Source organism: Neolamprologus brichardi, chromosome 20 (assembly GCF_056152115.1).
Source record: "Neolamprologus brichardi isolate AB-2024 chromosome 20, ASM5615211v1, whole genome shotgun sequence".
Lineage (NCBI taxonomy): Eukaryota > Metazoa > Chordata > Actinopteri > Cichliformes > Cichlidae > Neolamprologus > Neolamprologus brichardi.
In genome coordinates, this window is record NC_142123.1 from 18329322 (window position 1) to 18345271 (window position 15950).

General features: G+C 40.0%; 1 protein-coding gene across 1 annotated transcript in view; it reads right to left on the minus strand.

The window, feature by feature from the left end:
- arhgef10lb (Rho guanine nucleotide exchange factor 10 like b) overlaps nucleotides 1-15011 on the minus strand; it is a 31687-nt gene extending 16676 nt beyond the window's left edge. Inside the window, exons 1-10 of the mRNA XM_035915019.2 lie at nucleotides 14903-15011; nucleotides 13419-13522; nucleotides 10850-10927; nucleotides 10302-10481; nucleotides 8602-8718; nucleotides 5884-5976; nucleotides 4124-4294; nucleotides 3255-3400; nucleotides 2288-2454; nucleotides 441-556 (exon numbers count right to left, since the gene is read on the minus strand). Of these exons, the coding sequence (XP_035770912.2) occupies nucleotides 441-556; nucleotides 2288-2454; nucleotides 3255-3400; nucleotides 4124-4294; nucleotides 5884-5976; nucleotides 8602-8718; nucleotides 10302-10481; nucleotides 10850-10927; nucleotides 13419-13522; nucleotides 14903-14999 (1269 nt within the window). The 5' untranslated portion in view covers nucleotides 15000-15011. The remainder of the gene's footprint in view (nucleotides 1-440; nucleotides 557-2287; nucleotides 2455-3254; nucleotides 3401-4123; nucleotides 4295-5883; nucleotides 5977-8601; nucleotides 8719-10301; nucleotides 10482-10849; nucleotides 10928-13418; nucleotides 13523-14902) is intronic.
- Nucleotides 15012-15950: the final 939 nt, after the last annotated feature.

Below are 15950 nucleotides of genomic sequence, written 5' to 3' on the forward strand. Positions count from 1 at the left end.
GCTGGGGGACTACCCTGATTCATTGAGTTTTTTCTTTTCAGTCACCTTTCTCACTCACTATGTGTTAATAGACCTCTCTTCATTGAATCGTACTTGTTATTAATCTCTGTCTCTCTTCCACAGCATGTCTTTATCCTGTCTTCCTTCTCTCTCCCCAACCGGTCGCAGCAGATGGCCGCCCCTCCCTGAGCCTGGTTCTGCCGGAGGTTTCTTCATGTTAAAAGGGAGTTTTTCCTTCCCACTGTCGCCAAAGTGCTTGCTCATAGGGGGTCATTTGATTGTTGGGTTTTTTCTGTATGTATTATTGTAGGGTCTACCTTACAATATAAAGCCCTTGAGGTGACTGTTGTTGTGATTTGGCGCTATATAAATAAAACTGAATTGAACTGAATTGAATTGAATTCATAAAGCAAAGTGAAAATAATAATAAATATTGTTACCTGGTAGATTCCGTGGAGCGTGCCAACCAACAGTGAGACCTCCTCCACTACAGCAAGGTCATGCTGCAGCTCCTCCAATTCCTGATACAATCTTGGAGGGCCGAGCAATACTTTACCTGAAACACATACGTGGTCACATTTAGCATCTATGACAGCTTTGTACCAGGCATCTTCAGCACCAGAGGGGACCTCTGGTGGGTGCTTGGGGAAGTCCCCCTCCAATGCCAAAGATTCCCAAGCCACTGCAGACCACCATCCCGAGGGAGGCCAGAACATCTAGCCACACACCCCAGAACCAACAAGCACATGCATCGTAGTCTAAGGAGCTTGGAAAGAAAAGCGTCTGGACTTCTTTAGGTTGCTTGAAGACGTTTCACCTCTCATCCGAGAAGCTTCTTCAGTTCTAGGGTCAAATGGTGGAGAGTCCCAGATTTAAACCCCATGGGGGTATCCCCCCAAGGAGGGACAAAGGATCACATGAGCCAAGGTGTAAAAATGGGTGTGGCTCATGAAAGTTATGCAGTTTAATGTCTCATTGCACTCTGAAATGAAAGCATAGTACAAATACGCAATTGGAGTAAAAGAAATCATGGAATCAATTTATAGACCAAAATGTATTCTAAACTTTTGACTCATCAAAGTAGCACCTGATATAACAGCTGAACACAGTCATGGCTTCTTTCTACAATAGAAATCAAATATTCTCCCATATCTGTAGCAGAAGTTCCCATAAATGTGGACCTTGCAGGTTGCTTTCCTTTCACTCTTCTGTCCAGTTCATCCCAAACCAGCTCGATGGGGTTTAAGTCTGGAGACTCCATGTTTTCAAGCTCACCACCTTGTTCTTTGTTCCTGAGGTAGTTCTGGCACCGCTTGGATCTATGTTTTGGGTCATTATCTTGCTGTAGGATGAACCCCTGACCAGCTAAGCTCATACCAGAGGGTCCTGCATGGTGCTGCAGAATGCTGTGGTAGCTGTTTAGGTTCAGGGTGCCTCTCACTCTGGTAGTGTATATATTGCTTTACAATCAGAGCGCATATAAATTTTGATTTTCTATTTTATATAAGAACATTTGCAGTGCAGTGAAATAATTGTTTTATGATTTCATGTTCAGAAATACAAGTCAGTAATAATCATAGAACACAAGCATCACTTTCTGTGTGGTTGTTCAGTGTGCACAGCCTGTGTTTATATTTTCTGCAAACATATATTCAATTAGTGCTGTCAGCGTTAATCTTGTTAAAATGACATTAACGCCATAGCACCATAACACTGACAGCACTAATATATTCATATCAATATTCTATAGAAAGGCACACTGTTGTGATTCTGTCATAATTATAGATCCCTGGGGAAAAAAAAAAAGGTATAAATATATAGTGTTGCAAGCGGTTTTCCTAAATCCTGGTTGCATCATCCACATCACAGGCTGGGGCGTCACATAACAGCCACACATCAGCTTGCAATCAGTCAGGAATCTGTCACACATCCACCTCAGCCTTTTCTTCCTATTTCTCTTTCTTCAGCCTGGCTTTCCTGGCAGTCACCTTCCCACTGAGTGATTTATAGGTTAGTGTAACGTGGTCTAACAAATAAAAAAGCATTCCCTGATAAAATATCAGGTATTGCACTGAAGGTGGGTGAAAAAGCTGCCAGTGTTCAAAGAAAAACTTTGATAGACCTTCGGAACTATTGCTGTCTGACTCCTGGCTCAAGACCTTTACACAGTACTTTAAAACAGATAGCTTAGAATAATTCCCAATCAAATTCTTAATATTTGCTTGCTTTTAGTATACTGCACAGCAATCTGTGTGGTAGCTCAGATAATGAGATGTGGATATGGTACCAGTGATGCTGGCAGTAGAGCTGTGACATCTGGCTGTGATGACACCGTCTTTGCCCTGCAGACTATCTTGCCCCACCTCCACCACCTGAGTCTGCAGCAGAGAAGCACTCCACTTCACCGTGTACTTAGGACCAACAGGAACCAGGGTGCTGATGTCAGGGGGACTCCTGGTGGACAAATACATTGCAAACATTTACAACAAGGGACTGGGGGTCTCAGCAGGACACAACAGCTATGGCGTAACTGCAGCTTATCTAGGAAATGTTTTTCTTATCTAGATTCACTGACACTTTACTAACATATGTAAAGATGGTTATTAACTCAATAAGTCAAGGTTGTGTTGGAAGTATATCTACGTATGCAGGTAAACAGACTGGTACCAATACATACATTATTTCCACTCAACCCTGCACTAAAACCACTTTCTACTGCAAATCTCATTCACCCAGTCACAAGCCTTCTCATAAAGCGCGTTTATTGATGCCCAAGGACTATTGCACACACAGTCCTACACCAATTGATGTATCAGGGCAAATTCCATATTTAGTATCTTAAATACACTTTGGCCAAAAAGTATTTGTCCCTGTGGCAGCAGAGCCAAAGCAGAATACATGTCCAGTTTCCCCTGGTAAATAATAAATGAATAAATGAGTAATAATAATAAGGAGATAAAACCAATAATAACACCAATATTTGTAGTTGACATGGGTTTCTTTTAGAACCTTTTCAAGCTCTGAGAACCCTACGAGAGGAACTTGTATAATATCCCAAATAATAACAGCTGGGTAATTGTAAATTCACTCCAACCATTCAGTTAATTTTAATTGAATTCTATTTTATTCATATAGTGCCAATTCACAACAATAATCACCACAAGATGACTTTGGTCACTATACGTATAGCACCAGTCAGGATATTCAGTAACACCTAGGAGTAAAGTTTGGGATTAAAGAGGTTTGGTACTTACTTCAGGTTCACATTGGCACAAATGAGGGTGTCGTTGATGAGAAAGACCTTCCGCTCCTTTGACTTGATAACTTGACCTTTATCCCCAAAAACTATCTCAGTAAGAAGTTCACAATGAATCAGCTGCTTCTGTTCTGAGTTCAGCAGCTAAAAACAATGCAGGTCACTGATTACAAAATATTCTTACATGATGTTTGAAATTACAGAAATCAAGAAATGTCTTCACTGAAATCAAGTTTCAGAGTAGTTTTATCCCAGGTAAGATTCATGTCACAAGCTAAGAGCTGACAAAGTACATCTTCATATCTGCAGACAGTTTGGCATGGTGCTGAATAGCTGAAGATATCAAATTCCTTGAGAAACAAATTTTCTCATTGATTTTATCCCATAATAAGGTAACCCATTGGTTACTGAGCAGACTAGTGTTAAATTCAGCTTGAATAGAGAACTTTGGTGATCTTCCGTCAGCTGCCCAGAGGTACCATGAGCAATACAAATTAATTTAGCTGAACACACGCTGAAGGATGAACCCACCCAACCATGTACTTTCAACGTCCAGCTAGAAAAATGAAAGAGGACTCAAAAATCAAACATCTATGCAAATTCATGCTGGGTAATGCAAATAAAGTCTATCAGATGAGATTCTCCCACAGATTGTGGATTCTCCTTACACCATTTTCAAAAATGTAAGAGAAGCTTGTTCTTTGCATCCATACAACTGGAGCTTTGCTTTTAAAGATTGATTGGACAAAGGAAAGTGAATGGGCGTTCTGGTGACTTCTGAATATATGTGGTCATGCCATTATCTCAAATTTACCCACAAGTTTCAATAACAGCTTATGTCTGCATAAATAAATGCATAGTTGTCACCTTGTTGAGATTGCGTTCCCCAGTGCTGTGAGCTAAGTGCTGGATCTCAGCCTCCTGATCAGCCAGACGTTTCTGCTCATTGAGTTTCTCGGCCAGGGTCTCAAGCTCAGTCAGAGCCAGCTGCAGGGGCAGCCGGTCACTGTGGGACCTTGGAGTGTTCTTCAACATGTCCTGATGCAACACAGCAGAGACTGTTCATATAACATATCTTATGGTGACAGAGAATTTAATAATCCATAGAGAGAACTCATTATAAAGACAGAAAATATAGAAAACCTTTCACTTGACAATAGTATTTTACCAAATACAACCTTACATTTAACTAGATAAGTGAGTGGGTTAAAAAAGGAAAGATTAAATATTATTTAATCATTTAAAGTCTGCCCATTCTCTTGAGTCCTTATTTTATTTTTGGACTAGAGCAGAATGACTGACAGACAAATAGTCTTTGTTCGTCTTATATCACGTTTAGTGCAGCCCCTCAGTTCATCCTCTCTCTGAACCAAGGGTTTGTAACACTTCCTCCTTGAAGCCATTGTTTTTTAAAGTTATCCTGATTTTAATTAAAAGTACTCAAGAAACTGAATTGTCATTGCCAAAGACCTGAATTAAATTGTAAAAATTAATAAAAGTCTTATTTTGGGTAAAGTGACAAAGATGTGTAATTCCTCTGATTTTCCAAGAGGTGAAGTTTAATGGGGTTTTTTTTTTTTTTTTTGGTTGATTGTCTGGGTTATTCCAAATAGGAGAGTAAGGAGATGGTGAGGCTGTGGAGTTGGTAATATTTCCCACCAGGCTGACAGAGATGACTCTATGGATATGCTGTGAAAAGTTTGTCTGATGAATGGGAGATTCAATAAAAGTATGTCTCGGCATAATGCTCGATCAGTTTGTAACCAGAACGATTTGGATTGAGGATTAAACCATTTAATAAGATATTTTAGCTGATTAGCTAAATAATATAATTCTATATTTGCTGCTTCTAGACCTCCTGGAGATTTTTGTTTTTGCACAATTTGATATGGGGAGTTTTATTTTCCAACTTTAATACCTAAATATCTAATATTGTCTGTTTGAAGGTGATGGGGCGAAACAAGATCTGCCACATCCTCCTCATCCATACAGAGTGGTAAAATAGTGGATTTTGACCAGTTTATAGGGGAGCTGGAGACTTTTTAGAACAACAATTGTTGTGTTGTTACCTATTTAGCTGTTACTGTCACTTATATTCACAAACAATAGGCTAACTTTTTTATGTCATGCAGATTAACTGTGTACTGACGTGTACTCTAACTGAGTGTAATATTAAATATTCATGCAATTCGTTTCACTTTTTTGAATGGTGTTTTGAAAAACCAGCTTTCTGGTACAGTACTACTTGCTGAATGCACAGTGCACTGGAGTAGACAGTGGCGAGAACTGCCTTTCACTTCCTTTCATCAGAAAGTTTCAGTGTAACTTTTTCAGCCTTACAGTATTCCAGAAGAGTCGGTAAGTTTCAGTATGAATTGACATGTACTCTTGACCACACACCTTTTCTAAAAGTCAGCATTTCCTATTTAGCATGCAAGTCATCTGTTTAAACTGTATTTCATCAACTGGTTGCTTCGCTTGCCTTGTAAGATTTGGATAAATAAGTAATAACTGTAACCTGAACCTTCAGCATGTGTTCCATGGTCATGACCCACGAGTGCAGAGGTTGAGACATGCTAACAAGGGATCAGAGTGATGCAGTCACTGGTGTGTCATCAGTCACTCACCTGTAAGAGCAGAATGAATTGTGGGAAGCGCTGAATAGGTTTGACCATCAAGCCATATAGGGTGATTCTGTCTGGGCTCGATGCCTGCTTCCTCTAAATGTTGAAAGAAAAGAGGGGTTTTTTTCCAATGAGCTTAAAATAGGAAGTGCTTCATGTTTCAAAACAAAGTATTGTATTTTCCAAGATCACTTGATCACTTGAGGTAAATGGTTGTAACTAACAGTTAGAGATCCTACAACCAATTGATTATGGTCCACATGGAATATTGCCCTATGCCTGTATGTAGCATGCTGGGAAGAATGGGGAGGATTTCCTCATCTTCCACGGTTGCTGTACAACACTACAGAGCTGAGTCATTTTCAAATATGTATTAACTCTTGATATTGAAAGTCTGCTGCTGATCTCAGTGGCTGATTCACAGTTTCCCCCTTCCTTATTCTGAGATTTACAGGTGTGGGTAAAAGAACCACAGATGATGTTCCTCAGGAAAGCAGAAAAAGTTGATCATCAAAGCAGACTGTTTCTTAGGCATATAGAGGATTCTCTTCTCTCAAATTGACTGCATTTTGTGCTGCTGCATTTTAAAATGATTTCATATTAAATATTAAAGTTAAATAGCACAGGTGGCCAAACAGTGGCTCTGGCACATTATACTGTTTGTATTGTTTGTCTGAAAAGACAGAGAATAATGTGCATATGTGTTTCAATAAAGATGTCATGGTATTCATGCAGATGCTGTAGTTGAATGTTTCAGTTGAAGTTCATAAGTGTTCTATAGTCTGTAACACTGACAACACTATTAAATAACTACAGATTATATGCTCGGGAATTTTACTTCTATGTATTTTTCTTTCTTTCAGTGTGGCATAGTGGTGAAGTGTCTAGCACTGTTACTTCGCAGTAAGGTCCTGAGTAAGGTCCATATTATACACACACAGGTATATATATGCAAATATATCTGTGAAGGTTCTCAGTCACCCAGGTCATTGTAGTCAAAGGAGCTTGCAAAGAAAAGCGTCTGGACTTCTTTAAGTTGCTTGAAGACGTTTCACCTCTCATCCGAGAAGCTTCTTCAGTTCTAAGGTCAAATGGTGGAGAGTCCCAGATATAAACCTAGTGGGAGTGTCCCCCCACAGAGGGACAAAAGGACCCCCTGATGATCCTCTAATCGCCTGAGCCAAGGTGTGAAACTGGGTGTGGGTCCCAATCAGCCAGGGTTTCGGGTGAGCTCTTTGTGAAACCTGGCCCCACCTTATCATGTGAATTCCTTATCTGCACATCACCTTATCTGCACATTTTCCTTTTTTCACTTCCTTTATTATTTTTGCCATTTGGCCATTCTTCTTTCCAGAGTTTTGTCATATCCCATATGCCCTGCCATGGGGTTATAATGAGATGTCTTGAAAATTATTTCCCGGTGGCTCTTAGTCACTAACAACTAGGTGTGTTCCTCCTCTGTACAAGTGTCACGACTCACTCGATAAAGCCTATCATTTAACAATACAAAGTGCGGTCCGCGCATTATCAGGGCGCGCCGAGTGACCATCAATTTCTATCACTTGGTCAAAGGTTGAGTGTAGGGTGTCATCACAAGACTAGTCCAGTGGAAAATCTTCCGTGGGGTGAATCGCAGCCAATTGGTTCCCAGAATTAGGGGATGCGACAGGTGCGAGCAAACTGCTGCCTTTACTCTATGCATGTTGCCCTTGTATTCCAATAGCAGCAGCACAAGTGGGGTAATTGTGAATATCCCCATGAACACATCTAACCTCCACCCACTCTGCCTCCAACAATGCCACGGGGAGAACCAGGGTCTGCATGACACCTTACCAGAATGTGGTATGTCCCTCCAGGACTGTGGCAGGGTGCTGGAGCCCCGGCGACGGTTCAAATATTAAAACTATGCAAGTACTTTTTTAAAATGTCAATGGATGAAATGAATATTGGGTTCCACTTCTGGAAGTGGGCGGTCATGGTCTTCAGCTACCTGCTTTCAACATAGAAAGAAGGGGAAATTGCTGCTGGCTTGTAAGGGAGCCCGTCTTCTTGCCAAAAGGCTGGAACAGTGCTGAGAGTAAGAGGCTTCAGGTGCTCACAGCTCAAACTTTACACTTCTAAGTTCATAAAAAAATATCATAACCTTATAAACCATGTATTCTCAGGATATGGGAACTTTAACAAAACATTAGAATTTCCATAATTCCTCATATCAGCACAGCCTGTTCTGATATTATACTCACTCATAGCTGATTCCACTCCAAGTCACATTTTAGCTATTCCTGTAAGACTTTATTCATCTGTCTCACTCTCATGGCCAATTCATGATAACCAGTTAACCTTAAGTCTATGTCTTTGCACTTTGGAAGGAAATGGGAATACCTGGCAAAAACCCACACAGGCATATGGAGAACCTTCAAACTCCTCACAGAAAGGCCTCATCTCGAATTCAAACCAGGAAACATTTAGCTGCAAGGTGACAAATGCACCAACCATCCACCACCATGCCACCCTTTTCACTTTACAGCTTTTCACATTATTTTCATTTAAACTGCACTTTTAAAAAGGTCACACTTGTTTATCATTTGGTATAGTTAGATTTTAAATCCAGTTAACAATCCTACTCTTCTTAGTTCTCCCCTGAAGGGAGGGAACATGTAATCGGTTCCGTTTGTCATTTGTCACATTTGACAATGTGGTGTAAATGTGCAGTGTGAGCACCTTAAGAAAGTCCAAGAAAGCAGGTTTTGACAAGCAGGCCTTCTTGATAAGAGCCATGGCGCTGGTGAAGTTATTGATGTAGTCACTATACACGTTCAGAACCATGGACTTTGAAAACTGTAAAGGAAACATTGTGACATGAGGACTCTGCTTCTCCACAATATTTGTATAACAATATTCACAGTAATTTAACAGGTGGAACTACAAAGCAAATAAATGGTTGACGAGTCACAATTTTTGTCAAACCATTAGCCATCATAGGTTATGCTGACTGCCCTCTGAAACACAGAGCTCCCACTCTAACAGACTGACTCACTATGGAGCTAAATCAGGGTCAAAAGTTTTATTCATTTGAAAAAGTTATTTGAAAATGGCTGTTCTTATTTATAAAGTGCTTTACAAACCGGAACATTACGGCTAACGGGTGGGTTTTCCCCATTTGAGTGCAGTTAGGCAAACAGCCACTTACTGCTTAAGAGTCAGACAGTAAAAGTGGACAGCATAGCCTCAGTTTCTTAACATAAAACTCACTGCTGCAGCCAGGGACAGCATAAACGTGATCCCCTTAAACTGACTTTTAGTTTTAGTGTCACAGCTGTCATGGTCCTGGTCTGTGACCCAGTGTTTCTATTTTCCTTAGGCTTTATATGGCATTGTTTAGGTTCCTAGTTTAATCACTGGTATTTCTGGTTCTCTTAGTTTTTGCCTTATGTTATATTTATTTTTTTGTGTGTAGTTGTATGTTACTGTGCTTCCCCTGTGTTCCATGTTTCTCATTTAGTCACCCTTGTCTTCATGTTTGTTTATCTGCTATGTCTGTGTTAGGTCTTCCTTTTTTGTCTCCCTAGTCGGCTATTTTCTCATGTCTGTTTCTCCCCTGGTCCCAGTGTCAAGCCTGTGTGTCTTAGTCTGTGTCTCAGTGTGTTTCCTGTTTTATTTTGTCAGTCTATCATGTTTTGTTCATTATGTTCAATTTTTCTAAGTTTACAGCAGTAAAGCTGCCTCCTTTCATTCATCACTTTGTGTTACACGTCCTGCATTTGGGTCCAACCTCTGCCTGTCACACAGTGCTAACCATGACAACAGGAGATGTCAGTCATTAGTCTACATTCTGCCCCTCCCTTTTGATACACACTCACAACACAAAATCAGGGAAACTGAAAAAAGGGTCTGAAACTGGATGAGATCAAATGAGATTTGAAACAAAGAAAAGTGAATTTAAAGCTAAAAATAAATTGGAAAAAAATACTTGCATTAAAACTAATAGTTTATTTAAAATAAACAGTTTATGTTTTTTTCACTTTCTTTTAAAACATGAAAACGTAGAATTTCACTTTCAAATAACCTTTTCAAATTAATTAAACTTTTGACCACAATCTCGCTCCATAAAAGCCTTCACCTTCTATATTTCAGTATGTCTGTCAGGCAGAGAGGCATCTATCAGATAATAATATTATGTCACTAAAATCAGGAAATAGTACAGCCATGATGGTCTGACAACCCCTATGCCTAATACATCACTGAGATTACCTCGGCTTAGAATCAGAGACTTCAGCTTTACAAAAACGATGTTATGAGCAGGTTGTGTGGAGTTTAAATGACTTGAAAGAGACTTCAGTAGTGTGATGATGGACACTTCACTTAAAGGTGAAGGATGACAGAAATTAAAAAGAGAAATTAGGAAGAAAATGTCAACTGACCGAAGCCACAAACAAGTCTCCTATCTTCTCACTTTGATCCCACTCGGCCACGCGGGATGCAAGGGCAATCTGGAACATGCAGTGACACTGATAGATCTCATGCAGGCGGTGAAAGATCTGACGCACCTTCTTTGGTTTTAAAATCACAGACTGTGTCTCCAGCAAAGGCTTCTGGTACTCCTGAAGGACAAAGACAGACCAGTCTGGTATACTGCATATCTGTGGTTATGGTTCTGTTAGGTTACCCAAACAGTGCTTAAACTGTATACTTTGCATTTTGATATCCGTGATGAATTCATCTGCTAAATAATGACCCACAATGTTAAATATTAGAAATTGGGATGTCATATTTCTGATGGCTGAAGTTTTTTCTGCTTAAGTATAAAGTAATTAAAGTTTTAGAGTGAGTTCCCCAAAGTGCTCAGATGAACACTGAATGTTTATAATTAACCTTTATATTAAAATGCAAAATTTGAATATAATATAAAAACTATAAAATTTGTGACTGAGTTCCACACTGACAGCACCTGAAGAGAAACGTGTCTCACCTGAAGGATTCGTTTAAGAGAGTCCAAGTAGCTGCTCTCACTTTGCACAATGGATCTGAGGATGAGACGTCTGACAACCTGAACGAAGCACCAATAAGTGAAATGGTTCCAGCAAACCAATGACCGTAAATATTAACAACTAAATAAAAACATGCGCAAACAGTTTCAGTTTTAGAAAAGTTGTAGATGATGAGTCAAGACGAATGCAGAAATATGGAACAACAGAGAGGACAAAATTTATTAAACTTCAGCCACAGTTGTTTGATATTTATTTGAAGTAGTTCATGTTAAATTATTTGTTTTAAACATCCTAGAAAACATGATCATGTTAAGAATGCTTAAATAACTTTGACCTTGCAGTAAGTGTAGGTGGCTGTGGCTCAGAAGCATAGAGTAGTTGGTAACTATATCCCAAGCTGCCTCAATACACTATTGTAATGTCCTTAGGCAAGCGACAGTTACTGATGCATCAATCAGTAACTGTGCAACTGTGTGTGTGTGAAAACTAGAAAACTATGAATGTGATGTGTAGTAAAAAAAAAAACACTTTAAGTGCTCAGTTAGAGCAGAAAAGTGCCGTACAGTTACCAGTCCATGCACAAATCTCCATTAGGTTAGGGTCACAGTTGTGAAATTAGGTCTTTTTCAAAGTCTTTTTGAGGGTAATCATCTGTTGTTGATAGAATAATAACGTTTTACAGTAAGTAGCTACCACAAGCTCACTACTTGAGCATGAATTCCTTTTATGTGTTGAATATGTCATGGAATAACACAGAAGCACCTGGCACTGAAACTGCCTTTCAGTCGATTGTCCAATTACTTTTCATCTACTAAGTAACTGAATATTAAAATACTGGCCACTTCTCAGCCTCCAACTAAACACATGTATGACACATCTATGATATCTACCATGCCTTATTATTTCATTCATACGATTAGCAGAAAACTTATTGTGACCTTAAGATCGAGGTCATTGACATTCAAACTCGCCTGAGATTTTTAGTAGATACACCTATGGTATTAATTTGGAGCTCCTACGTCGTCTTGATCTCAAACTATCACATTCACAAACTCAGATGCACTTGCTGCCTGACCACCCACCTGGCAGGGTGACGACTAAAGGATGAGGACTAAATTACTAGACCCCTATGAAGTTTGTGTTTAAAGAGAGCAAGGGATTTTCAATATAGCATTTCTAAATCTACTAGTTTTTTTTTAAAAGCAAAAAATGTTTTTTTGCACTCAATAACAATTATTTTAGAAAAAAAAATCAGCAAGGTTTGAGCTGTCACCTGGGAAAGCCTCATGGCAAAAACAAAAGAATTCAATTCAATTCAATTCAATTTTATTTATATAGCGCCAAATCACAACAAAAGTCGCCTCAAGGCGCTTCATAGACACAGAGAAAAACCCAACAATCATATGACCCCCTATGAGCAAGCACTTTGGCAACAGTGGGAAGGAAAAACTCCCTTTTAACAGGAAGAAACCTGTGCTATTTCAGTGTAATTCTTTCCGTCCCCTTAGCCTTAGCCTCTTTCACAGATAACTTCTATCACACTCTGCTCCATTGGTGCGGACTCTGCTTAGACTTGAGAAAAACAATTGTTGATGCTCACAAAGCAGGAGATGGATATACAAAATCATCTCAGCATCTCCAAGTGTGAAGTATCAAAAATCTCAAAGATAGCTCTACAGTACAGAACAAGCCTGGCAGAGGTAGGAAGCGAAAGACTTCAAAGACTCTGGGAAGAAAACTAGTGAGAGATGTGTCCAAAGACCCCTGAACGGCGAGGCGTATTCTTACAGAAGAAAAGAAGGTAAACACTAAATTCTGCATAAACATGGGCTGCATGATTTCAGACCAAGAAAAACTCCACTTCTGCAGAAGAGACACTGTCAAGCCAGACTCAAGTATGCCAAGGACAACCTGGAGAAAGATTATGCATACTGGAAGTGCATCCTTTAGTCAGATAAGACAGAACTAGAGCTCTTTGGCCACAAAGATGCTGCTTATGTTTGGGGAAAGATGAAGCACAGCGATGGGTATTTGTGGAGATGCTTTAGTGCATCTGGACATGAATCTCATCAAGGTGAAAGGAATCATGAAGAAAGAAGGATATGTGAAGATTTTGAGAGAAAACATCAACCAGTCAGCAGCAAAACTGGGTCTGTTTCATCGCTTTGTCTTCCAAGTTGTTTTAGGTTGGTATCATGGACAGCAGCCTAAAACATACATCACTCCTGGTAAAGAAATGCCCCTACACAATACATAGTAATTTTCCCCAAAAAATCCTTGTTGTGTTTTAATTCTGTCCTCAGCTGTAGACAATATTCAGCCACCATAAGATCAAATACAGAGTTCATGTGAAAGACAGAAAACAGTAACAATGTTTCTAAGTTGGTGATTTTAGGTTGTGTTCATTCAACTAATAAAGTGATCAATATATGGAGAACTGATATCAGAGCATCACAGGAAAATCCAATTTCATCAGTGCAGCCTTTAATAAGTCAGCAGATATAGAGCGCCCCTCGATACAGATTAGTGAACATATGCTCACATGCACACCTGCTGACTGCTGAGTCCCTCTGGCATGGGGCAGAGTTGTGGTGGAGGGTGTTTTACCTCACACAAAAACACATCCATGTAACCGGCATCATCTTTTCCATCACCTGCAAAATCAAACAACCAGAGAGTGTTTGCATCACAAGTCATTTACTGACTTTCCTGGCTCATTTATTAACTACTGTCTTCTTTTCCATCACTGTAACTGAATATGTTATTCATATAAAGAGCATTTTATTATTATAAATCTCACAAACTTACATACACACATGTGTAGTCACTTTTTTAAATTCCCCCCTCGCCCCTGCGGGTGGTCTTTATCCTTCAAACTCGGATCTTTAACAAGAGGCCTGGAAGCTGGAGGGTCCTGCTCAGTATCTTAGCTGTTCCTAGGACTGCGGTCTAGACAGAGATCTCAGATGTTGTTCCCGGGATCTGCTGGAGCCACTTGCACTTGGTCACTGCACAAAGTGTTCCAATTACCACTGGGACCACTGTTGCCTTCATCCTCCAAATCAAGTTCTTCTCTCAGTCCTTGGTACCTCCCCAGCTTTTCATGTTCCTCCGTTCTGATGTTGCTAGCACTTGGTATGCCGGCCACTAGCCCTGCCTGCTTGTATCTTGCACCCTGCTGTTATGTGGTGGATTGTCTCAGGGGCATCTTTACACAGCCTGCACCTGGGGTCTTGCCTGGTGTGGTAGACCGCAACCTCTATGGATCTTGTGCTCAGAGCTTGTTCCTGTGCTGCCATGATTAGTGCCTCTATGCTGTCTTTCAGTCCAGCTTTGTTCAGCCACTGGTAGGATTTCTGGATGTCAGCCACCTCCTGCCAGGGGTACATACCGTGCAGTGGCCTGTTCTTCCACGATGGTTCCATATGGTATTGAGGCAGGTTTTATGCCGGTAATTTGATGGGAGCAGTTCCTTCTGGGGATCAGGACTGTCCAACCTTCAGTAAGCCATTCCGGGTGTCTCTCACCTTTCACCACCTGGTTCATTGGTGCTGTCAGAGGTTCATGGAGTGCAGTCAGCTTCTTGTCTGGCTTCAGCTATCTCTTTCCCACTCATATCTGAGATAGGGTACATTAGCATGGGGGGTCTAGCCTAGGAATCCTTACCGGATGTAGAAGCCCTGGTTGGGAATTGAACCAATCAAAAGTAGAAATAGTAATGGTGACATCAGCTGCTTTTTTAACTATTGTTTGCACCCTCGGTTTGGCACCCTTGGTGTGGGATCCACAAGTGACTGGTAATGGGCTGGCTGTGACAGAGGACGTTTGCACATAAGGTAGCAAGTTATCAGTTACAAGGTAGCCACACTCTAAATCATGACTCAAATAGGCCCATTATTTACAAAATGAACATCATAGACTTGAATCTTGGAAAACTTGCAACTCAGGCCATAAACTTTTTAAAGAACATTATAATTTTCATTTTTAATTATTAATTAATTATTTAAGGTTTAATCCCAGCTCCAATTCTATACCTGTAGAGTCTTTTCTCTGTAGGAATGACACTTTGCGAATCATTGCTAACTTTCTCCTTCCTAAACCCTCCTTGGTACCGTTTCTTGCTGCTTTCATCAATTACTGAACCTGGAATACAAGAACAGATGTGTAACCATGGTTACTTCAAATTCAAATCTGAAAAAATGAAACCACTTGTATTGTATCAAAATACTATTGGGGTTTATTTCATTTCTGGCAAAAGCAAAATAAAACCATATCTATCTGAAGTCATTTAAGATTATCTGATTAACAGTCAGAGTAAAAAGTAGTTTGTTCAAAGATGGAAGAGACAAACAGTTGAAGTGACTAGCACTACCTTAGTGTCACAGGTCTGTCTGATGTGGGCAAAAAGAGGCATACTGATACACAAAGCCAGCTCTCTCCTGGTGACAGCACAAAGGTCTTTGAGCCCCGGCACATCTGCAGGCAGCTGACAGTCGAACATCAGGAGGCAGAGACACAGCATTAGTTTAACTTTGACACGCCTGACAACTCATATCAATAAACACAACACAATACGACAAACAGTTCAGTTAAAGACACATGTTAGTAGGTTTCCCACATACCGGGGAAATGAACCACTGCCTAGGTCTTTGTTAAATAAACTTAACAATATTGATGTTTTTGCAAAGTTTTATACACATCTGATCAATACTTCTGCACATACAGTAGTTGTCAGAAGTTTACATACATTCATCCTGAGCGAATGTACAAGTTTGAATTTATTTGGGATTTTCTTTAATATTAGAAGCCACATTCAGACAGTCGATGGATCACACACACAGTGATGATGCATTATATATTATTTTTCAACACTTTGTTTTAGGGATCAAATCACAAACCTTCCATTTGGCAGATAAATGACTGTGGTTCATGTGGGAAACTGTTATATCTAACAAAATGAAAGTGATTTTAATGTGAGGGTAGAGGGCTATCACTCTAAAGAAACACATTCACAATGAAGGAAATGTATGTGAAACTGAGGTCTAAACTTGGCTTGGCAAGAAACTACAGACACACATGATC